Source organism: Antennarius striatus, chromosome 20, assembly GCF_040054535.1.
Source record: "Antennarius striatus isolate MH-2024 chromosome 20, ASM4005453v1, whole genome shotgun sequence".
NCBI classification, from domain to species: Eukaryota; Metazoa; Chordata; class Actinopteri; order Lophiiformes; family Antennariidae; genus Antennarius; species Antennarius striatus.
The window spans coordinates 1,271,853-1,296,667 of record NC_090795.1 but is presented as its reverse complement, the minus strand read 5'-3'; the positions used below and the strand labels follow the sequence as shown (position 1 = coordinate 1,296,667).

The 24,815-nt window shown below is 50.2% G+C and overlaps 1 protein-coding gene across 5 annotated transcripts in view; it reads right to left on the bottom strand.

Annotated features, from left to right (window-relative positions):
• The window catches only part of LOC137614053 (A-type potassium channel modulatory protein DPP6-like), a 107,912-nt gene that overhangs the window by 48,603 nt on the left and 34,494 nt on the right, over positions 1 to 24,815 (bottom strand). For 2 of the 5 annotated variants that reach the window (XM_068343541.1, XM_068343545.1), the window contains exon 1: positions 24,412 to 24,723. The exons of 2 other annotated variants lie outside the window; for them this stretch is intronic. In XM_068343541.1, the coding sequence (XP_068199642.1) occupies positions 24,412 to 24,579 (168 nt within the window). In that variant the 5' untranslated portion in view covers positions 24,580 to 24,723. Of the gene's footprint in view, positions 1 to 18,767; positions 18,898 to 24,411; positions 24,724 to 24,815 lie in introns of those variants that run through there. One more of the 5 variants, XM_068343542.1, reaches the window with a different exon arrangement.

The window sequence follows — 24,815 nt, the reverse complement described above, 5'->3', positions numbered from 1 at the left end:
AAAGCACGCAGAACAATCTGAACCGAGAGGTAATGATTTTTCAGCCACCTGACGGAGGAAGAGGAGCCAGTACGACCTGCAACCTCACAACCACAAAATCAATCCAAAAAAAAAAAAAGGGGGGGGGGGGTGTTGGGGGATGGGGAGGGGTCACATCCAACCAAAGAATCTCGCACTTTGCCATGCTTCCCCGCCCTCGCATCCGTGTCGATAACACACCTTGTTTTACTGTCTGTATTCAAAAGACACTCAGGGTGAAATTACAGGTAATAAAGAGGAAGGCATCAACGCTCCTCTTAATGGAGGTGTCCTCCCAAGTGCAAATTTAGTTCAGGAACACAGCTGTTTAATGTCTCAGAGAGTTTGTGAGTGTTCAGTCGTGGGAAACGCTCTGAAATACGGGTGGAAAACGACATTTTTCAAGCCCCATCACAGAGCCCATCATCATCATCATCGATTGGACGCTGAAGATCTCGGGTTGCATCTGTCACGACGCAAACAGAGCAGGAATATAGACATTAAAAAGTTTACAGGAAATTCATCCTGAACCGAAGTTTGTTCTTCTCTCCGTCGTACGCTGGGTTTATCCTGGATGTCCACGATTAAGATGAAACGGATCCTCCACAAGGCGTGGCCAAGGTTTCGCCCGATCGAGATCCGACTCCGGAGTTCGAACAAATTCCACCCTGGTGGAAAAAGACCCCCATTAAGGCACCCCCCCCACCCCCGAGTTTCATGGAAAACCATTTTCAGCAACCAACCAACCAACCGACAACCCAACCAATCAATCGACTGACAACCCAACTATTCAACCGACCGACAACCCAACCAATCAATCAACAAACCCACAACTCAAATTAATTACTGGTGTGTCCCTTTCTCCATTTTACGGCCCAAACTCCTGTCTTTTCACAAAATTTGCGAAATTAATTCTGTTAAGATTCAAACCAACCAAAAAAAGAACAAACAAACAGACCCTTCTGGAACCACCGGCTCCTCAGCAGGTCGATGTAAAAGCTCGACGGTTCACCTGCTTCCAGAAAGTCTTGTACTTTCTTCTTTAGAGGTTTTTCATCTATTGGTGAATTTTTTTGTCTTGTCCTGGATTTCAAAATAAAAGGTTTAAACGTCCTCACCCCTCAGAAGAACCCTTTCATGTGAGCTCAGAGAGTCTCCGAGTCATTTATGCATTTTTAAAAAGAGTCCTCCAATAAAATCCAGTAACTAAGTCTCAGCCGGACTGAGGGAATGAGGTTGCCTTGAAATCTGATCTCCTCCTGGATGGCTGGCGGACGGTGACCAAACATAGGCCGGTGCTTTGGTCGTAATTGGGAGTCTTATTGATTTCCGGGCCTGTCGTCACGCCTGAGGTGACCTTTTGTTTGAGAATAATTGCTCTATTAGGGGGTTTATTCAGGCACCTGCTGGGTATCTCAGACGCTATTATTGCCCAATAAGAATCCCTCGGCGGTAGAGCAGTGACCCTGTTCTGATGCGTGCAGCGGACAGGGACTCTGCACTGCAGGGGCTTATCGCCAAATGAGAACGCCGGGTCGACTCGGAACGTTTGCAGGTTAACGGGAGTTCTGAAATGGGGAAGATAAGGTTATAACATCATTTCACAGAGGTGGCGAAAACCATTGACCGTTCTGCAACAACCATCAGAGAAAGAGACGCTCACGCACGTTATCGAATATCAATATAATGTGTTTCGGCAGCGCTCTGTTTTATACGACAACAACAAACTCCCTGGTTCCCAACAGCTGGGAATAAACAGACGGCTCCTCTGCCCGTTATAGTGCAGTTTGGTGTCTTTGGGTTCATCTAAGGTGTAAAAAAATAAGCAGCAACAAAGAGTTGGAAAGTTTCTCTGGCTTTGTTTCAACATTTGGCTGAAGCCGATTGGACCTTGGACCTCCAGAGAGACGCCAATGGGAGCTAACAGCAAACGAGAGCCAACGAAGGCTATTATTTGCACCATTTGGGTTTTCCAACTAGGCTAAAGTCACAATTTTGGAAATAAATGTTGGCTATTAGCCCGGAACGGCTGGTTTGACTTCAACGTAACTGAAAGAAGGGAGATACAAATGGGATCGGGCCAAAATACCTCAAGGCTCAACTGGATGGCAAGACCCAACGAAGTCCCTTTGGTAAGCCGGACCGAGACCTCCACGAGAAGACCGGGAAGTCCAGCGTTTGAGTAGAAGAAATACAAGCAGAATTAACACCAGATTTTATCAAGCTTGCATTCAAATGTGAGATGAGGAGCGTCGCAGGTTTATGTAACCCTGTCAAAACGCCGACGTGTCGCTGTGGAGAAAAGACAGAAGGCGAGAGGCGACGGCGTTTCACCATCAGCCTCGAATCAAACGCGGCCTTCACAGAGCGCCCTGGTGAAGAGGAGGGTGGGTGTTGGCTGCGAAGGTGCAGGAATCATGCTTCTCTACGATCCGTGTTCACCATGACAGCCTGGGATAAACAGTGACTCACGCCACTTCTGCTTCCTGTCGCCCCTCCTGAAACACGCGATTGAACCGCGGACTAAAAATAGAGGTTTTAAAACTCCGCTGAAAATCTGCAGCGTCCATTAGAAGCTGCTGCTCAACAAATTAACGCTCCACCGCCACCATAAACTTGTGCGTTAACATTGATTTTCAACAAGTCTTTTGTTCCTTATTGGCATAAAAACAGATGTTGTCCTTGTAAAGAAGTTTTAATGTCCCACAATCCATTTATTACCACAGCGCAAGAGCTCAAGACCTTGCCTTACACCAACGCCTGAGAGGAGGTTCACGTTTTACAACCCTCAATGAATGAATTCTATCCGAATATTTGCTGCATGTTAAATATATATAGAAGTTTAAATTTTTTTAATAAAAATTGTATATACTGATATGATCCCCAAAAGGAATCAAATCAGTATTAGTAATTTGTGTATTTTTTAACACAAGAAAGACAGAAATTTAACCCAAAAACCAACACTGCCTTACAAGCTAAACTCAGGGTGAAAACGCCCACATAAAATTATAGACCACAGGTAAAATTATTGGCAATTTCTTATTTATTTTGGCGCAAAAAAATTAGTTCAGTTCACACTGAAGTGTGACTGGTTGCTGTAGTACCCAGATCGGCCACTAAGACGTTGAAGTTCAACTCGTCACACGATATCACACTAACACGGGACAAACGACGACTGTAGAAACCAATCTGACATGGTTCCCAATTACTCCATCGCCGTCTCCCAGAATGCAACTCCACTTAACAACTTGCGTTACCGCAGGAAACGTCAAAAAGTTTCGTCTGAACTTTGGCTTTGTGAACACGGACGCGCCACGGTTCATGGAGCGGCCAATGAAATGACAGAAAAGCCCCTTTTAAAGGCAGTTTTTTTTTTAACACAGCCGTCAGACTCGGGTCGGGACGATAAGTCCCGCCTCTCGGGGGGAAATCGCCGACTATTACCGTTAATGTACTTATCGGCCCGAAGCAACTCGGGGTCAGTGACGGCTGATTCTAAATATATGATATCAGCAGTCATTGAACGCCTCTCTAAGCCTCATTCAGACCCAAAGGAGGTTTTCTTCCTCCCCCTCTGATAAGATAGTAAATGACTGAGGGGGGCAGCGCCTGTATTTCACTGATATAAGCAGAGGTAGAGCCCATAATTCAGCGGCGGCTGATGGTACCCCGAGGATCCGGGCGGTAAGATAATAAACTCCGGAGTGGAAACGTGTCTCCGGCAGGACGTCTAATCTCAGGACGGTAAAGATTCAATCGCTGCCTCTTACTGTACGATCGCTCCCGAAGTGTCCCGGCTTGGTCGTGTGTGTCGCGGAATATTATTCATTATCAAACTAACTCTTTGGACTTTTTCCCTGCGTGGCCCTTCCGAGGACTCGTGGCGTTTCCAAGGGAAGCAGCAAGATTATGAAAAACCCATTAAATTGTACTTCCGGGACTGACTTTCCGAGCTAATTAGCGCCTCACAAGTAATGCCAATTCCAGTAATCGCGCCGGAGTTCCGCGTGTTTGTATGTGCAGAACAATAAAGCTCCAATCAGGCTTCCCGCGGCGGCGTTAGCGTTGGCGTTGGTGGTATGCTCGAACAAAATCGGACGCTTGCAGGAAACAGCATTGCTCGTTTTCCAGAAGGAGACGCTGAGCGTTTGATTCGATTTCAGTCGCGAACAAGATGGGGACACAATCACTGATTACCCCCCCCCTCTAAAAAACCCCCCACCCGTATTATAAGCTAGAAAACGCCGCTGGGTGTTTGGAGCGTGCCCAGCGGATGCCACGAAACTTAGTCTAATCGCTAGCATCACGCCTGCCAATAGTCGCTGGGGGGGGGTAAAAACGCCGTCACCCCCAACAACAGGGGGGGGGGGGAGCCTGCTCTTCAAGTGGAGAAGAATGATGCGTTGGCGCCAACTTTCACGCTCCCGTCGCTGTAATGTGATGAGCTGTCACATTAAAATCCTCCAGTTGGTCAATTTGGAGCGCCATCAGCACCGCGCCGCCGCCAGAACGATGGCAGCCATAACAATAACACTAAAGCTTCCAGCCCATAAATGTCAGCACCAACAACGGTTGGAAGCCCGGGCCGGGGTGGGCGGGGCCAAGCGTCCAAAAAGGGAAGCTCAGGAGCCAAAGTTTGGGCTCCTTCATCGTGATTGGTTGGTCACGTCCTGCTTGGATTTCTCCTGGAGATGTTCACGTTTGCCCGTCTGAGGCAGGTGAACACCACTTCCTGTATTCGCTACAGGTGCACAGATCTCATTGGGCATGCGCACATTAGCACCAATGCTAATGTTTAGGAGGTCCTTCAGGGTTCTGGGGCGACTCTCCTTCAGGTGTTTAAGGGGAAATATACCGCCCCTGTTGGTTTTGTAGTGAATTGCTCCTTTAGGCGACAACGCTAACGCTAACAGCTCAGCGCGCACCTGCTTATCGTTTGTGACTCTGAATGTTTGAGGCGAAGACGAGGAAGACGAGGAGGAGGACCGCGATCCTGGCACCGCTGGATGTTCCAATTAGCCGCCTGGCGGAACGCGGCGCCTCCTGATCGCCTTCCTGCCCCGGGTCGCTAATTACCGCCAGTCGATAAGGCCAGAAAACACGTCTGGAGCAGAGTGGCGAGAGTCCGATAAACAAACCCTTACAAGATGTATTATCCTCCACGACGACCATATATGGTGGACAGACACGCCCCTGAAGGTTTTGCAGGAAGATTAATCTTACAAGAAAAGACACCTGCGACTGGAGACGACTGCCGGCCGTCAAGGAAAAGATTTATCCTGGCACAAACGATCAGGAATAAATCTCCTTCCTCACCCCGGCTGGATATACGAGCGCCGAGGTTTAAGATTCTTGGCGAGTACTTTTATTTATGCAAATACGACCACGGAGGTGGGGTATAGGGGACGCTTTAATGGGACCTGTATGCAGATTCCGCACAGACTTAGGAGACAACAAAGGAGGCTACCTGGCAGGAGAAACGCTGACCTTTTTCCTAAACGAGGCGGTTTTAACGCACCGTTTGGAAATTCCTCCGCCGTCCATTAACGAGACGGCACGTTGTCGTGACATTCAGGTTGACCGTTGCTCCCACCGTTGAATATTTATTGCTGTATTAGAGCAACCGTCTCCCAGGCGTTAGAAGCCATTTGGGCGAAGAACGTTTAAATCATGACAACAATCGTGATGAATTGTCGTGGCCGCCTGGCAATCTCGCCTCTCGGCTCCACTCCAGACCCGGCTCTCCTCGTCATAATGGGCCCGTGAGATGAACTACGGTGGAACCACCAGGGGCATCCAGCACCCCCCCCTTTTAAATCAATCTTCCAATCCCTCTTATCAGCAGAGGGCTCTTCACAAATGGGAGCAATTGGCCCATTATCCATTTGCATTTCAAAAGCGAGTCGAGCCGTCACCCCTCGCTCCTCTAAACCCGCTTTGATTTGGTTCTATGTTCCGTCGTCTCCGCGTGAATCCAAATAAAGTTTTAGTGGTGAAAATACTCAAATTTACCGAGACAGCAGGATTTACTTCACCCAGACAGGAAGAGAGAGACCAATGGACGACATGAGAAGCAAAAAGAACCAGAGAAATGTCCTCCCTGTGGAACACCTTTCTTTTCTAAAACAGATTCGTAATGGAGCTCAGGAATCGAATGCACATGCAGCAGCGAGTAACGCAATATGGCAGCGGTCTCCAACGTTTTTAACGTCACGGACCGGTTTAACGCCAGAAAAATATTTTCACGAATCGTCCTTTAAGGTGTGGAAAAAAATCCGAAAAAATAAAATATGACTAGCATGAAAATTGTTTTATTCTAAATTTAATAATAAAGGTGAATCAAGTTTGTATCAACTTTATAAGCAGTGTCTTTGTAACGTCACACCAACGTTTGTTTCTTGTTGGTTCTGCTAGCTTGGGAGCTTCAGTTTAGCGGTAATGTATTGTGTCAGCAGCCAGAGCGGCCCCTTTAAGAAGGCAGTCATGTGACCGAGGCAAGCATCTCCACAAGAGTGACTCGTAGCTTTTGGAAAACTTCCAACTTCAAAATGTCCAGACAGTATTTTCTTGTAAACAACCAAGCTAACTAGCTCGCTGGTGCCAAGATAATTTTTTAATCGATAATTTGAGACAAATTTTTCCTGATCTAAATTTCATAATGCTAATGATTCAGTATTGATAAACAAAAACAAAAATAAGCTAAGCTAGTTAGCTTGGTTGCTTAAAAAATAATATTTTCACACAAACAATCTCACGCGATAGCATACTAGCGAGCCAATAACGCTTGACAACAAAATAGGTTCTAAACTGATAATAAGCTAAGTTAGCTTCTTCTAGCTAAGATGACTCCAGGCAGGATGGCATCTTATTGGTCATCAGAATTAGCACTTGCTCACTCTTTAGCATTAAGATGGTAGAACCTGGTTTGAGAAACATTCTGGACGTCAAACTTCGGAGCAGGTGCGGCGGCGCCGCCGATCCCTCGGTGTGCCGCCGTGTTTTGTGGGTAAGTTGCTCTTTTAATTAACATCTGTTTGAGCACTTATCACACGAGCTGTTCATCAGCGGGCCGCGGCGGACGCAACCCCAACACGGCAAGGGAACCAAACAAAACACAGCTAATTAAAACCGCTCGGTGCAAAAACCCCCAAACACCCCCTGCCCAAAAAAAAAGTCAATCAATTCTGCAATATTTACACCTTTCTGCATCTTTTTTAAAAAAAGAGTTTCCTCCTGTCGACACTTGGATTTATCAGCTGGCAGCAGACAGCGCCGCTTCAAATAAACATTTTATCAATATTTCATAAAATGCATTCTGGGATTTTAATGAAATCGAATTGAGTTATTAAACAGGGATCATAGAAAAAAACGGCGCCGAACAAACGAGGTGGACTTTTAGGGATTGGGAATAAATCCGCCTGTTGGCAGCCGCGATTTCAACACCAGATTCCTCCAATCAGCTGCCAGCAGAGTCCAATCTGGCAGGAGCAGCAGCGTCATGCGCCGCCGACGCCACAGGAAACAGCAAACACATCAACCGGCAGACATCAAAGCCGCGCCGCAACCACCTCAGGAAGTCCCGCGAGCCGCATCTCGAAGCGGCGTCCGCCGTCCGATCTGAGGTTCTGGTTCTGGAAGCCCCTCAAAGCCCACCCCCCCAGTAACGGACGCCACATAACCAGCACTGCTCTGATGTCAACTCAAAGTCAGCTGACACATAAGAGCCTCAAAACCCGGCGTCATGTAGACAAGGTTAGCAGTTAGCTTTAGCAAGAACATGTTTGCAGCAACAAACAACAACAAAGACATGATTATAAAGATTAAACAGCACATTTCAGCGGACCCTATCGCCCCACCCCACCCCCCGGGTAGGTCGCTGAAACCCTTCAGGCTCCGCCCAGGAAGCGTATTTATTTATTCTGTCAGAATCTGATGGATTAAAAATTTATGTTTGTGGTTTTATTAGAACCGTCTAACACTTTGAATTCAGTTTCAGATAATTTTTTGACTTCCTTCGCTTCTATGTCGACATCAAAGCGACCAATCAGAAAAGAGAGGCGTCGACTACGAGCTCGTCAAGCTTTAACTGATCTCTTTGGAGTCTTTCTAATCTCCTCCGTTTTAAAGGAGCGAATCAAAGCGTGACTCCTAAACAGAGTAAATCAGCGAACCGCGCCAACTCGACCTTTGACCCCCCCTGCGATGATGAGTGTGCGTGGCACCGGTGTGTGTGGATGATTACTGGGGGGCTCCTATCTCTGGTGAGCTGCCCTCTATCTGTGTCCTCTGTCCCTGAACCGCCGAGCGCACCATCAATCAGCCGACACCGCCTGCATCTCACGTGACCACGGCGCCGCGTGTCAGTGCACGCCGGACGCCACGTGTGTGCACGTGTGCACGGACACGCGTGCACGTCTGCGCTTCACTGCTGATGTTACTTCCTAACGTGTTCCAAGTAATTCTTCAATTTAGGCGTCACACTTCAGGAAACCCCGACAGCCGGGATTTATTTGCTGTTCCAGCAAATCCTCTGACACATCCGGACCGCCCCATAGGTCCGATCAGTGCGCACAAGCCACGCCCCCACACCTCCCCCCATGATTCCCTGTGGTATTGTATTTTGAAAATGGTGCAAGAATACGTCGCGTTGGGATAAAATATTAAAATAATTTGGAGCAAAAGATTCCAAGTCAAGTTTTTGATTCTGTTCGGACGCCGAAAAATCCTACAGTCCAAAACGCCTCAGGAAAAGATATCAAAGTATTCTCCTGAACATCTGAAGACTAGTTCTAGAAGTGATTAAAAAAATTTTAGATTTTTATTAGTTAAATAATAGATCTTCATTTTAGCATCAAAGATGCTAACTTTCAGGAAGCAGCCAACTGCTAACATCACAACAGATGAGGCTCGTGCTAGAGATGTTAGCTTAACAGCACCGGATCTGCATCGAATTGGATAATGCCACGTTAGCTTTGTCTTCAGAACCAATCAGAGGAGACCATTCACAACAACAACAAAAAAACTGATTTGTTCCTTATCAAAACGATCCAATCAGACATCTGCGTTTGGGTCCGGCGCTACGAGGGCGAGAATCTTCTACCCAGCATCCCTTTCACCTCTGCTATCATTTTTACAGATGCCGTCGGATGGAGGCGGGACCACTGCGGTCCTTTCCGGTGATGTCAGAGTCGGACCAATCAGAGCTAGAGTTTTATTTTAATAAGAGAAAGTTGGAAAAGTTCCCATCTGATCCACTTCCTGTGGGCTAAAGGTGTCCCCTCAAGGCTCAGGTGAGATAGCCCCGCCTCCAGCTCCACCCTCTTGATGAAGGTGGAGGCGTATCATCATCATCATCATCCGACGGGCTGATGGAGGCTGCGGAGCCCCGCTGCGCCACCGCACCGGTACCAGCACCGGGTCAGCGCCTCATCATCCCGCGCGGATCGTAACGGTTCAAACTGTTGAGCCGTTTGTCCGTTAAACTCAAAACAAACCGCCCGTTGTTTCCCGCGCGTAACGACCGCCGCTGATCACCGGGAGGACGCTCCATCCTCCTCCGGTAGTGATCCGCAGCGGATCGGAGTCCAAACTGCGGGTGCGGGTTTCGTCCCCCCCCCCCACCCTCTCAACCCCCCCAGCAACTAAAAGTCACCGCAGCGCCGCATGCGGAGCCAGACGCGGCGGCGCGGGGCGACAGCGGAGCAACAGCGGAGCGGCGGACGGTACCTGGTCCTGCTGCGGAGCCTTCGGCGGAGCGTTCCCCTCCTTCGCGGTGGTCATGGTTCCCTACCGGCGGCGCGAGAGTCGGAGACGTCAAGTGACGGCGCGCGCTGCAGCCAAGGTGTGAAATAAGAAGGATGAGAGGAGAGAGAGGAGGAGGAGGAGGAGGAGGAGACAGCGGAGAGAGAGGGAGAGGAGCCGCGCATCTCTCCTTTAAACGCGGGATGCGGGAGCAGCGCGTGAGCCATTCAATATTCCACAGGCGCGTGCGAGTCAGCTGATGGGGGGGGGGGAGCGGTGGGGGAGGGGGTTTGCAGACTGGGTATCAATTAAAAATGTGATGAAACTTTAATTCTTTTTCATTTACAACTCGAAGGACGTTCAAACAGTTCAATTAGAAACCAGAGATTCTCATGTTTAATTCATGTTGTTAGGAAATTAAAGCCCCACCCCCACCCCCCCTAAAGAAACCCGGATCTGGATCCGGATCCATCCCATTTTCCTGCTCCAATCAGCTGCAACGCTTTTAGAAACTCTGGACTCCGACGCTCTTTAACGCATCCTGATTAAAACGTTCCTGACATCAAAGCAGAAGCTGCTCCAGTCACATGACTCCGACGTCCTCCCAGGGTCCACTTCCTGACAGGAAGTGATTGGTTCTGACAGGTCCTGTCCACTAATGAACACCCAGATCCGTAATCATTCAGCTGCAGAAAACATGAACCCCACCCCCATGCCCCCCCCCAAGCTCTGATTGATGCATGAAACTGAAAGGACTAATCAATCAGCTCCAAAATGACGACGCCCACCCCGGGCCGGCGCCCTATTGGCTGATGACGGATGTTGTGCGGTTGGGCGACCTCATTTTAGCTGCATTAAAGGGCGACAAACCTCAAGCTGGCGACGGTGACGGATGGATGGGTGGCGACGGTGATGGATGGATAGGCAGAGGCGGTGGGAAACGAACCCTCCTCATTCAGCCGGGAGCAAAACAGGAGCGAATCGGAATCGAGGTGGCGGGTGGATCCGATTGGCCGTCTGTAATCAACGGGAACGACATCCTCGCCACCGGGTGGCGATAGAAACAAACACAACTGTTATTTCTGAAGACTCCCGAAAAGAGGAAGCTAATATTTTTATTCCATTTGCGGTTTAGCGTTCATGCGGCTCAAACAGCCTCCGTAAGCTAACGGCGACACGAGCCGTGACGCTAGCAAAGCTAACAGTCGTTTCCTGCAGCGAATCCGACGCTCGGAGGCCTCAAGCGTCCGTTGGATGAATCTCAGACTCTAAAATCTGCTCACGCGCATTAAATACGTGATTATTTGATTACCATGTGACCTTTTTCCCGTTTCCGTTGCGACACGCGTTAAATACACTCCCCGTTAGCTTGTGAGCTTGTAGCGCATCTTCAAATGTGTCCCAGGACGGTCGTTTGTGGAGCCAATAGGAGGATCTTTCTGAGTTATAGCTGCCCCCCCCCACAACCCCCCTCCCATGGGGGGTTCTGTCAGCCGCCGCCATCGATCAGCGCTGCTTCAGCGCCGCATCAAAACCCTTCAACGCCGGAACCGGCGCCGTGCCGGTGGGACGGGACGCTTCAGGGAAACGTGAGTCGTTCAGAGGTGGATCGACGCAGCGGCTGAAGCTAACGCTAGCGTTAGCATCGCCTTCAAAAGTTTGTGTCAGACTTCAGGACATCATTAGGAAACGAGTAAACAGGAAACGGGTTGGATTTAACTGTCTTAGATGGCGTTAGCTTACCAATTTAGCATTGCATGAACTTCCTTAGCAACAAGCTATTTCTACTTAGCATGAAAAAACACAAACGTGAGATTTTTAATTAGTTTATAAACTAAAAAAAAAAACTTCAGGTGATGGCGATGCTTCTTCTCTTTAAATACTGCCCCCTACTGGTTGTTAAGGGTACATATATGTATATGTATACACACGCACACACACACACACACACACACACAGCGGTGCTGCTAACACATTCCGCTTCAAACACGGATCGGCATCGGGATTCTGGGAAAAACGTCGCTTTCCCATAATTCCACATTCTCTAGTTGTGGTTTTAAAAAGCTCAACATTTCAGTACATTTCTGGACAGACCTGAAGTGAATTTGCATATATCGCCATCAAAGCTTTATTTAAACAAGAAAAAAACAACACAGACACAGCCCACTGCATGCTAATTACAGCTAGCACCAAATTTGCTTCCTTGTGGCTAACCTCAGGTAACATCAATAAAATGAACATAAGCATGTAAACTTATAGCAAAGGTAAGGTTGCTACTCCATTACCGTGGGTGCTAATGCTAGCATTGCTACGCTAGCATAAATCGCAGTAACTGAAATGCAAGATTTTAACTGCCTGAGCAAAAGAAATTCATACAGTAAAATAAATTTAACACTTTAATTTATAAAAGTGTGGAAAAAAAGTGGTTACAGAACAGAACCCTGTGGCGCACCAGAATTAAACTGTTAGCAATTAGCGACATGAAGCTAAATTACACGACGTTTAGTAAAAACTGAATTTCAGATTGTGAGTCCATTTGTGCTTTAATTCCCTCTCCAGCTGCTCTCACAGCTAATAAATGATAACGAAATATTGGTAACAGTCATCCCATGGAGATCATCTTGTTTGAAAGGCTCCGTTGTCATGACAACAGCGGCTGCTTCATTCAATAGATTTTTTTTCCCCCTTCCTTTTCTATCACGATGCTTTTTTTGTGTTTTGCATCCCATAATGTGCTTCAAGTCCTGAGCTGAATGCGAGGAGCCCTTTTGAATCTTCAGGCCCATTAAAATTGAAAATATCAATAATGGAACAGAAAGGTGAGTTAGCATGCGCCGCTAGCGCGACCCAGAGGGCTATTTTTACCCAGACGCTCACATCCTCTTGGAGGAGAAGACAAGTGGCTGATTTGGCCGTCGTGTCGCTCCTTCACGCGCTAACACACCTTGGATAATAGCACCCCCCCCCCGAACCCGCTAAAAGGCCCCCGCTAAAAGGCCCTCGCTAAAAGGCCCCGGCACCAGAACACATCTCGGCGCCGGGCGGGAGGACGACTCAGATACTGATCCGAGCCTGGCGGTGCAGAAATGGATTTCAGGGGCAGGTAATGGACGAGTCCAGCGGCGCGTTGAGGAAGAGGAGGGGAGGACGAGGGGCTATTTTCTCCTCGGCGGCGGCGGAGGAGGAAGAAGGGGGCGTCGGGGCCATCGGAAAATTATCCTCATCAGGTGTCATCAGCGTATAAACGATTGTTAGCTCGCAAAACAACGCTTTGGTGACGAACGAAGGCTACACGGACTTCGTAGAGGACTGTGGAGCGAATCCGGGTCCAGATGGGACCCGGACCACGCCCATAAATAAATAAATGCCAAGTTTGGGGGCGCTGCATTAAGATGCGTTCAACAAACAGGAAGTAGCCAAACTGAGCGCTTCAGCAACTTCATTCTGCTGCCTGGATGAGAAATGGAGTCGAGGCTCCAAACGGAGTCGTCTGTTATTCCTCGGGGGGTTTGAGGATAAAGGCGACGAAGGAGGAGAAGAAGAGTCCGCTGATAAATAAATTAATACATAAAACGCCACTCCTCCCACCGACCGGGCGCCGGTACGACGCCGCGGCGAACCCGACGGACCCTCCGGGTTCTGACGGATCATCCGTCACCGCCAGCTTCCTGTCCCTCCGTTCCTTCACCCGTTGCCGTGGTTTCATTCCTCACCGTGGAGTGAATGTGTCAGTGGTTAGGAGGCCTCGGCGACGCCCTCGGGTTTCCACGGTGACGTGGAGGTGGAGCCTAGAAGAATAGAGCGTTGAAACGTCTTGACGTGACGACGCAACATCAGGAAGGACGGGTCCAGATCAGGAGATGAGGAGGTAATGATCCAGATAGGGCGCCTCCGGATGATGAGGAGCACCGGGGGAGGGGCAGGAGCGGCGTGGGGGGGGGTGTACTTCCTCAAAGCGGCAATAAAGTAACTCATTAAAACCCCCATCTCCGAGGGCGACTGATAAGGAGGCGGATTCTGATAACGACCGATGGAATCTGACGGCCGGCACCGTTATCGGGTCAACATTTAATGTCACAACCTCCAGGAAGGGGGCGGGTCAGGAGGCGGAGCTTAATCTGGCAGGAGATGACATCACCGTGGTGACATCACGGCGGGTGGAATGAAACGATGCAGTGGAGGAGGAGGAAGAGTAAAGAAGGAAAGCCCACGCCCCCCTGTCAGAAGAAAGCAAATCATGCTTGAGGATGTGGGGGTGGGCCAATCAGGCTTCAGGCCCTCCTCCTGGACACGCCCCCAAAAGGTAGTCTTATTTAAATGAAGCTTCCATCACCGTGACAACAGACTGTCCAGCAGTGGCGTCGAGGGCGTGGCCTGTTTGAGGTCCTTCATTCTGGTGCAAAAGTTGCGGTTCTGATTGGTTTCAGAGAGATCTGATTGGTTCTGATGGGTTCTGATTAGCTCTGATTAGCTCTGATTGATTGGATCTTTTTGGTTCTGATTGGTTCTGCTTCCTGCTGCCTCCCGTCACCGATCAGAACTCTGTTTGAACTGAAACGACACCTCAGCAGCGTTTGGACGCTCCGCTGTCGCCACCTTGGAAAATGCCAACACTCAGCACGTGTCAGCAGGTGTGTGTGTGTGTGTGTGTGTGTGTGTGTGTGTGTGTAGGGGGGGGCACTCAGCCTGTCAAATCAAAGGCGAGTCCAAGCGGGCGTGCTTAAGACAGATAAAGGCAGCTCGCTGACACGCAGAGGAACATCCGGGGGGGGGCAGATTATACCACAGTCTGTATTATTAACACATGAACAAGTCGGTTGTGACACCGCTGCACAAACAACGACTGGACGGGGTCGTTGTGGGCGGGGCCGGTTGAAGCGCCGGGTCCGCAGCGGAGTTACTTCAAAGACCTGAGAGGTGCATTGTGGGAGAAGAGCCTGGCGTGGAGCGAGGAGGACCAATGGGGTCTGAAGGTTCTAGACCAGGGTCCAACAACCACCTCCTTCAGCATCCGCCGCCATGGCGATCCAGGCCGCCGACGCCATTAGTGTAGCTTAGCCTGATCTTCACTACATAAATAGAAATGCTAGACCTTAAAAGAGTTGTGAGGGATGCCCCGCCCCTCAACACGGTTAGGCTCCACCTCCCTTTGTGTCTGTTTATTCATGTTAACCCTTACCCGCCCATTGAGAATCATCCGTCTGACGTTAAATACCAATTTAAATAAAAGCCGACGCTGCTTGAATTTAATTGGACCGACCCAAACCGCCCGTCCCGGGTCTAATTCCCTCTGACGGGGGCTGCGGGACAAATGCTCCATTAGCATTGGAGGGAGGCGGCGCCTCGTCGTGGCGACCATTATGGCATGAATGTTTGATGTGGACATAAAAGGTCTGTCCTGTCCGTTCGTCAGGCGATGCATACAAACAGCAGATTTAATCGCCGCCGCCGCTGGACGCGTCCGGATGAGCAGGAACCCGGACTCACTGCTCATCTAATATTTATAACGCTATCGCTAAATCTGATAATGTAAACTCATTACAGCAGCTGGAAATCTGTGCGAGCGCCTCCGACGCCGGCGCGCGACGCGTTCACACCCCCCCGAAACGCCTCGCCGGGCCGCTCGCCGAAGCTAATTCCATTTTCCTGCAACGCGATCGAAGGAGGTTATTAGCAAACACTCATTAGCATTGTGTTCACAGAGAAGCTCATTAGAGCTGCGACCAAAAGGGGACGAACCCGTTTAAACGGAGAAAACAAAAGCGCCTTCATCCGGTTTACGAACAGAAGAGACGACCAGAGGAAAGAATCAAAACGACTCTGAAGACGAGTCTAAAAGTGGAATAAAAAGTCTCCACGGAGAAGTAAAATTATTGTAAAAGTTTAAAAAAAAGGATAAAAATGAGAATAAAAAGACTTCCTGCTCAAAGATTTCACATTAAAAGCCTCAAAGTGCAACCACATCATTTTCTCGAGTGCTTTTATTTTGAAAAGTCCAGCAGGTAGCATTAATTTTAAAAAACCAACTGGTTTTAAAACGCTCCAATCAGACGTGGCAGCTGAAGGTGAAACCTCGGCGCTCCGCCTCCCTAAGGTGCCAGCGACGCCCACCGACCGCCAAGCAGGGTTCCGCACGTGACCACGACCCCCGCCGCTGGGGGTAAACACTGCATGAGACCGTAACGCGTCTCGTCTAAGAGGCTCATAAATTACCCCGACACCCCCAACAGCTGATTGATGGCCCCCGTCAGCCGGAGCCCAACGAACGGACGAGCTAAAGGCGACACGTCACGGGTTCGGTTCCTGACCCGTTGGTCCCGTTTGGAGCGCCGTCTTTCCTCGCCGCGGCGCGCTGCAGTTCATTCTGATAAGTGCTACATAAATAAACGTTACTGTTGTTGTTGTTGTTCTCTCACGATGTCACAGGAAGTTATGGAAATGGATCCGCCTCCAGCTGGACCCGCACCAAACGGTAATGGATCCCTGGCCGGCGCCAACGCCGCCTGCCAGCGACCTCAATGACCTCACGCTCACAGTGCGTTTTGCACTGTGTAGCAAATGTTAGCACATGCTAATGTAATTACCATGAACGTGAAAAACATCTCAAATTTAAAGTGGCAGGGTGAACGTCAGGGGGCATTTCACCGCGTGAACCCGGACCGTTTCACCGCGTGAACCTGGACTGTTCCAGAGGACGGGGTTCTGGTTCTTAAGGACTTTAACTGGATCAAATCTCATCACACAAACTAATTCTTACACTTCATCAAAAGATTTATCAATTTTACAATTAAACAATTGAACTGCTGATTGTGAATTGATTAATTGCTGCATCATCAACTATTTATAAGGAAAATTACAGCCAACAACAAACATCACAGCTTCCCTTAGGATCCTCTGTGATCCAACGCATGACGACTTCCTGTCGGCGACGAAAGACAGTAAGAATCGGGACGACGTCGAGCCGGAGATGAAACGGAGAGACGAACAAGGAAGAGGAGACGGGGTGGCGCACAAAACTACGAACCAATCAGAGATCAGCCTCGCGTAACAGCACACATCCCAGGAGGAAACGGCGACAAGCGGGACGGAATTGCAAAATGGAATGTTTTGATTCCGACTCGCGGTTTGATTCAAACCTGTCCAATGACGACTGTAGCGCTCGGCTAGCGTTGATGCTACTGTGCTAGCTGCTAGCTAGTCTTCCTGACTCCGCTGCCAACCCTCAAATTAAAAAACCAGCCAAGGAAAGAAGCTCAAACAGGAAATGAAAGTAGATTTTCGTAGCAAGAAAAGAAATCACCCCAAGCGACTTTTCGCTGAGACGATGTTTGTTCTGGACAAAGACATGACGGAAGACTCCGGAACAGGACACATCGGAGACAATGAGCCGTAAGACAAACTGCTCACGGAAACAGAAGCGCCGCCGACCAGTTTGGGTGTAATGACGGGCGAAGTCAAACGCTTCGGTAAACAAGGACGAGAAAAAGTTAGACGAACCCGGGATGACTCTCGCGGTCGCCTCCAGGGAACTTGTAACCGGATGTAACGGCGGTGTCACAAACAAGAGGAATTATCTCGGAATGGAAACGCGAGGAGGAGGAGAAGGGAGGACAACAATCGCTGGAAGGAGCGGAGAGCAGAAAACTCAACTGACCCTGAAATGACTTCTACCTCGCCGACTTTATGAAGCGCCGGCGGAGGCGCTGAGAGTTACTTGGATCAGCAAAGACGTTCCCGTCTCATTCGGCATGGGCATCAAAAACATCTTGTGAAACCATCGGGATAATTGGAAAACAAAAAAAAAAAAGAAATCCCGACGGGCTTTTTTTTGTTGTTTTTCAGTAATAAAAAGAATATTTCTCGATACGCCGATGATGTTGAAGAAAAACTGAGGAAATCAATAAAATACGGATCTATTCGGCTATGGACACTGAAAACAATCCGTACATTTTCAGCCGACGCCGAGGGTCGAAGCCTCCGTTTCGAAATCCGAAGGCGGCCTCTTCGGCGTCGGCGGGTAACAACCGAGCTGGAGGCCGGTCTTGATTGACGCTCGATGGACCGGAGTCAAGTGTGTCGGAACGTTGGCACCAATCGGGTGGGAGTAAAGGTCGACTGCGTCCGACGTGGAGACGTTAGCCTTGGCGCTCGCGATGAGCGATGGAGATTAAAGCTCCCGGGTGGCGAGATTGATGCAGGCAGGAAGAAGAGAAAACAAATCTACGGAGACGGCGGGGGATCAAGACTCTCCTGACATAACTCCACATTTCATTCCGCTATGTCGCGCTGCGTGCATCTGTATTCCGGCGCCGGTGGAGGAATCCGTCTTTACCCTTTTAAAGCCATCGTCCGGGGGGAACGCCAGATATCGACTGGCTCCGCCGGGCGCTCCCCATCGTGGTTTTTTGGTCCTACCTCCAGACTCGCGGCGGCTCCATTAAGGGCCCCAGGAGTCTCCTGGGATAACCTTTAAAGAAATGGACAAACTTTGAGGCCGGTCTTCTCTTCCTGTCGGCTCCAAACTCCGACCCATTTTTCTTCCCGCTAACAGAAACTTTTTACGGGCTCGTTTTTCACGGCGGCGTCGGGAGCGATTAATCAGAGAGACGGTTTGACCGGAGAGACTTCTAATGGGTCCTAAAGACACTCCAGGAGTGGGAGAGTCGGCCATCTTTCTTTACGTGGCGTTGGGGTCCAACGGGCAGCGGTGGTCGAACTGAAATAAAACGCGTTCAATTCACGAAATACCCATGAAGCAATACCAATACCAGTTGATCAAGGATCTATGAACATCTGTGATCCAAGGAAACACCAGGTCCGATCAGGAACGAGTCCGAACGCCAAACAGCGTTTAATGGCAGGGTGTCTCCTGCAGCTAACGTTAGCACGAAAGGAGTCAAACGATGAAGAGATCGCTGGACAGGAAGGGTGTGTCTCTCTTAAAATCTGAATTCTGGTGTTCCAACCCGTCCAAATCTTCCCAACCCTTCGACCCCCCCCAGACTCACCCTCCAGAACTTCTTGGCCGACTCAACGCGGGACGGCTTCCTGTGGAGGCCCAGCGGCGTCGCCAGCGGGTGATCGAACAGCATCGTCCGAGCCGCTCCGCTCCTCACTCGCTGCTAACGCTACCCGGGGCGCTCCGGTTTGCCGTGACATCACGCCAGCATCCCCGCATTTAAGCGGCGGCGGCCACACCCACAGCCATTACCGCGTTTCCCATCATGCAAAACAAAAACAACCTCCAGCCCCTCCGTCTCCACATTAACGCCGCCTAATGGAGGCCGGAAAGCCGCTGCCAAGATTAGCTTTCACTTAATGCTCCGAGGGACGGGACGCATCGGGACGGCGCTCCTCTTCATCAGCGGGGGAGAGTCAGGCTAATGAGGGGGGAGGAAGCCTGGGGGAGGCGGGGGGGATGTCATCTGACTCCTCCGCGTGAGAGGGAACAATCGCTGCTAAACGGTTTAGCCAGACATTAGCGCCGCCGCGCAGGTGAGCAGGGAACACCTGAGCGTAGCTAAAACCGGAATGAGTTTTAGCTCCGCCCAGCTCGTTCTGTATCCAATCAGAATGAGCTCCCAGCTTAATGTACGGGTTAGCTTTAGCTCCCAGCTTAATATATCTACTCTCCTTCACATCTGTGGAGAGCAGGTATTGTTGCCACGTGGTGACGCCGTTGCCAGGTAGACCTGTAAGTCCTCTTGTGTTGCGTTCAAGGACACCACGGCATTCAGAGAGCAGCGCCGGCTGCAGAATGGCATCGAACTCGACCGCTTCGTTACCGTGCTCTCATTCATATCCTCCTGTAAAGAACATTTAATTTCCTCCTTGAAAGAAACGCACCACATGAACGCAGTCGCCTTGATTTCTCAACAATTACCCGTCTTTTTCGTTTGGTTTTTTCCTTTGCAGCTCTTCGTTTTGTCACTTTCTGAGCAGATTGCCGCTAATTCAACTTTTTTTTTATTTTTTTTTAGAAAAAACAGATTTTAGATTCCTGTCTTTAAAATGAAGATTTTTTTTATTTTTTTGCAAACCCATTCACACAAAAAAAAAAAGCCGTCAATGCTGAAAATGGTGTTTTTAATGCGAGGCAGGAATATTCCAGCTCCTGTTTGTTGCGTTTCCTCTTATCTTCCTTCGCTCACAAACAGCATCCAGGAGTCCTCTTCCAAAATAAAGCCATTTCTTCCACCGCTCTCCAAAAAATTATTTTCTATTTCTATCGCTCAAATGAAGTTCTCTCTCCGCGCTTCAAGCGCTAACACCTCCGCAACCGCGGAAAAGCAATATACTGGGGCCCCAAAATAAAAACAAATGTTTTTCCAATTCCCTTCGGTTCATATCTGGGAGTAATTCCTCACACACATAAAGGGTGGGGGGTTGGATTGGGGTGGGGTGGGGGGCGTTTATTGTGAGCCCAGTCACGGCCCTGCGATGTCCTGTAATAGCTGTATGGATTCAAAACAAATAAAACGACCCGAGGTCATTTGTTACGGGCCGCGACTCTCAATGTAGACGCTGTAGGTGGATGGTAGCATTGAGATTAGCCTGGGGGGGGTCAGGGAGGGGGCGTTGAATGGGATGGGTGGGCTGGGGGGGGTTATTATCTACCTGAAAGCTTGTGAACATCAGGAGAGGCCGGAAAAATCAATCTGAGATAAGATCTTCATCTGGATGTGTGATGGGAACAACCTGGGAAGCTGCTTCCCTGTGGTCCCTTAAGGCTCCGCCTCCTCATTAGAATAAGTAAAAGGAGGCGGGGCTAGGTGGCTCCAAGTATTATTTTAAAAAAGACAAGAACGTTCATTCATTCAAATCACAGCTTGTTTTCTTTCAGAAGATGTGTGATGTCATTAAAAAGGAGGAGCTTAAAAACAGGAAGTGCTAACGAACGAAAAAAATAAACAGACGCCGATTCGGATACTTTAGGATTATTTTCTCACAGAATCCAGACAAAGACTTGTCAGATCGAGTCCCTAAAGCCGCAACCCCACCCCAGTGACCCTGCCCCCCCACCCCCGAGTCCATGTCGGGGACACGGGTCCCAGCCGCTGGTGCAATGTTCCGCCTCGGCGGGCAGACGCCATTGAACCGAGACGCCGGGTCACAAAAGGCAAAAGCAAACAAAGGAAATGGATCCGGGGGGGGGCGGGTGCGGACGATCGAAGGCCGCGTTCCATTCAGGATCCAACAGGTCAAAGGAAAGGAATGGGGAGCAATTCCAGTTTGTGAAGAGTCCTGGAAACGACCCCGGCTCGGGTATCGATCCGACACCGGCAGACGCTCTGGAGCGAGAAAACTCAATCCATCCACCGCCCCCCAACCCCCCCAAGAGCGACAGTTGGGGTCAGACACTCCTGGAGAATCTGATTGGATGATTACTTCCTGTTCCTACATCGGGAATCGGCTGGAACGTTATCAGGAACGCCTCATTTTGGTGGTTATGATGAGTCTTAGTCAGAACACGACAGCAAAACACCAGATAACGGCGGAGGGGGGCGTGGCTAATGCAATAAACAAGCCATATAAGGGCGGGTGTAGGACTGGAGGGCAGATACTGGACCCCTTGAAGGCACTCGGAGAACAAAAAACCTCCAGGTAGCCCGGCTTCCTAACAGAGAACAACTCTCTCTGTGGCACACCTTCGTTTTCTAAACAAATCTGTAATGGAGCTCAGCACCTTTAGCCCCTCCCACCGCCCCAGCATCCACCTGTAAGCACCAGGAAGTCCTCCCTGTCCTCTATCGCTTTCACGCTAAGGTTCTAGACATGCTAGTTAGCACTAGCAAACACGCCAAGCTAAAAGATAGCAAAACAAACAAGTCAGTTCAGTTTTGAGGTAAAAGAAATGCATCATGGGTAGATTCTACTTGAACGGGGAGTTAGGCATGCAGCATTCGCTCGAATGCTCGGCGGCGGCGACGCCTCCCCGTCTGCGGCGTGATGTCGGCGTTTAGCTTCCTCAGACGCCACCGCATCAATAATGCACCGTCACCCTCCTCTTCGTCGCAGGCGAGCGCCGAGCTGCCATGTTCCACTCCCAACAACCTGACAATCAGCGCCGCCGCGCCGTTTTACTCACCGCAACGCCCCCCCTCACCCCGTCTCCGCATCAAAACGATGTCAGAGCCCCTCCCCCACCCACGGAGACTTCGGTGTTTAAGGCGGGGCGGTTAAAAGCCCCCGCCGGAGACGTCTGGAGGAGTAAAGTTCGGAAGAGACAACGGAAAAAACGCTTCGAGCAAAAACGGCGAGATTTTAAAAGTGGTACTTCCTGTTGATTGATCGGTGATCAGATTAATAATTATTATAGATTATTACTGATTGATTACAATTCCACAACAGCTCAAAAGTCCCTCAGCAAAACGTCTTCATCCCCTTTTGAAACTTTACATCAGCGTCGTTCTGATTGGACGATGACCTCGGCGAACCGTCCCTTTAAGGGAGACCAGACTCCTCCCCCTTCCTCACCTCCGATCACTTCCTTCCGTCTTTTGCACGATCTCGACCCAAATGTGACCCGTTCATTGGACGACCGAGGCTGAACCAGCAGCAGCCAATCAGAACACACCTTCATCGCTATGGCAACGCCAACATCCGCCTCCACCGACCCCAGAGGGACGGATCCACCCTGATTCTGCTCGTCCCTCCTGGGTCCGGGATGTGATTAGCGACCCCTCGGCCGCGGAAGGACGTCGTGCCACGCTATTCCTGTTCCCATCATGCCTCAGCGGCGAGCGGCGAGGTCACTTCCTGTCGCTATTGCCCCTCACACACACCATTCATCTGTTATCATCTAATCCTCTATTCAATTATCCGCCTCTGGTTCTGATCAAACGTCCGTCTCCATGGCCTCTTTGCCTTAAAGGCAAATCTTTCATCTTGTCTGTCGCCCCCCCCCTCGTTACCCCCCCCACTCCCACCCCAACTCCCTTGCCCCCCCCCATGTTCCTTTCATCATCCTTCTCCCTCCGTATGATCGATTTAACCTCACTTTGCGGCGCTGGCCTTCGGTTCCCTGCAGACCCCCCCCCCTCCTGCAGGAGCCTCCAGCCCCCCCCCACTGCAAGCCTCACTCCTCAGTGTGAGGACAGCCTCTAGTGGCAAACCGCAGGTACTGCAGCTGGCACCTCCCTCCTCTGACACGCCCTAAACAACGATTCCGTTAGCGCGTTAGCCGCCGCGTTCGCTCCAGACGGAGGGGGGTTAAAAACGGGAGGAGTCTGTCTGGTCTCCAGCGCTCTGATTGGCCGGTTTGTATCGCATCACAAGCGCTAAAGGACAGGTTTTATTTGTTAGCACAAGCTGCTCTGATTTAGCATCGTGTGGATATTACAGGTCATGTGACAGAATGCTGACTGACGATTGGACGACGCTCCAGAAGACGAGCCAGACAGGAAACAGACGGCGTCACTTCCTGTGTGTTCACAGCCTTGTGATGGAGTGAGGAAGACGTCTACCACCTCTTCCTCCTCCGTCTTCATTATTAGTATCTGTTGGAATAAAACCAGAACCAGAGCCACGCCTCTTACTAAAGCCCCGCGCTTGATCGTCATGACGACAACTCCTCCTTCACATCCAGGAACAAAGCAATCGGACCGGGGAAGTGGAAACTCTCTGATTCCCTCCTGAGTCTCGTTACAAATGAGCTGATCGCACAACCCACCGACCAATCAGAGGGGAGGAGACCAAACCACACCCCCGGGACGCCGGTTGACGCAGAAAGTAAAGATAAGAGCTACGCAGCACGAAACAGAAAAGAGATCAATGGCGGAAGGCTTTGATGTTTTTGCTGCAGCTTAGTGTTACTTTTATGATGCTAATGCTAAAATGCTAGGTTGCTAATATTAGTAGTATCTCACTGTGGCATCACTGCTTTGGTCACATGACCCAGCCAATAGATGGAAATAAATACCAAAATGTTACCATGAGAGCCAGCGTCATGTCGGTCCCGTAAATAAAATGCTAACCGGCTAGCCTGCTACTCATTACATGTCATGCTATCTTTTGTTAGCATTTACTAATGCTAACAGTAAACACAAAATACAAAACAGCAGAAGTTTAACCTGTAGGCATCAGTTAAATATCTGATGCTAATGCTAACATGCTATCACCTGGGGTCTGCAGGCACTAGCATGCTGACAGTGCTAACATCGCTACGAGATATGTTCACGGTAATGAAACAACCAAACTCGACATCAGCCCTGACACTTAAATGAGGTCATGTGATCGTCTCAGCCTCACACCTGGACAGGAAATGGCGCCAAAGAGACGTCACCAGAGTGCATCCCATTCAGTCACATCAGAAGCACCGCACACACCCCCACCCCCACGGATTACAAAGGTGACCCTGATTAAATCCCCGCCCCCCCTGGTGCGCGCCTCCATCAGGTGATGGAGGGACAGGGGGGGGGGCGAAACCGGGACATCTCGTTCAAACACAGCAGTAAACCGGGAGATGACGTCACACAGCAAAGAGACAGCGCGCGTTAATCCTCAGAGACGCACCTGACGCGTCGTCATCACGTGACGGCCGGTGACGCGCGAGTTTGACAAGTTTGCGCCTCGAACCGACAAAAGGCATCAATTACATTTAAAACACGCACAAAATAAGTTCCGGTCAGCGCGAGCCCAGGTGATGCTTACGTCCTCGTCCTCGTCGCCGCGCCGCCCGGACGGACGCCGGGGTCTCCGGTGCTCCGCCGCCCGGTCCGCCTCCGCCGCGTGTCCGAGGAGACGGCTCGCTTCCGGGGGGGCGGGGAACGAGCTGCCGGTGTCGATCCTCCCGGTGAACCTCTGGTAGAGGGACGCCATGGTAGTCCGGTAGAGTCCGACTAACCGGGGAACCGGGACCGGGACGTGTCGACGTGCAGGTGAACCGCGGTGGAGCGACCGCGGACCGGGAAACTTCTCGTGACTTTGCGGTGCAGCGGCTCGAGTTTGTCCTCCATCCGGTCCGGGGGGGGTGGGGGCTCGCGTGGAGAACACGCTTGCCCCCGCGTGGCGAGAAAGGTAGAGACAGGTGACACGGATTCTGGGACACGAGGTGA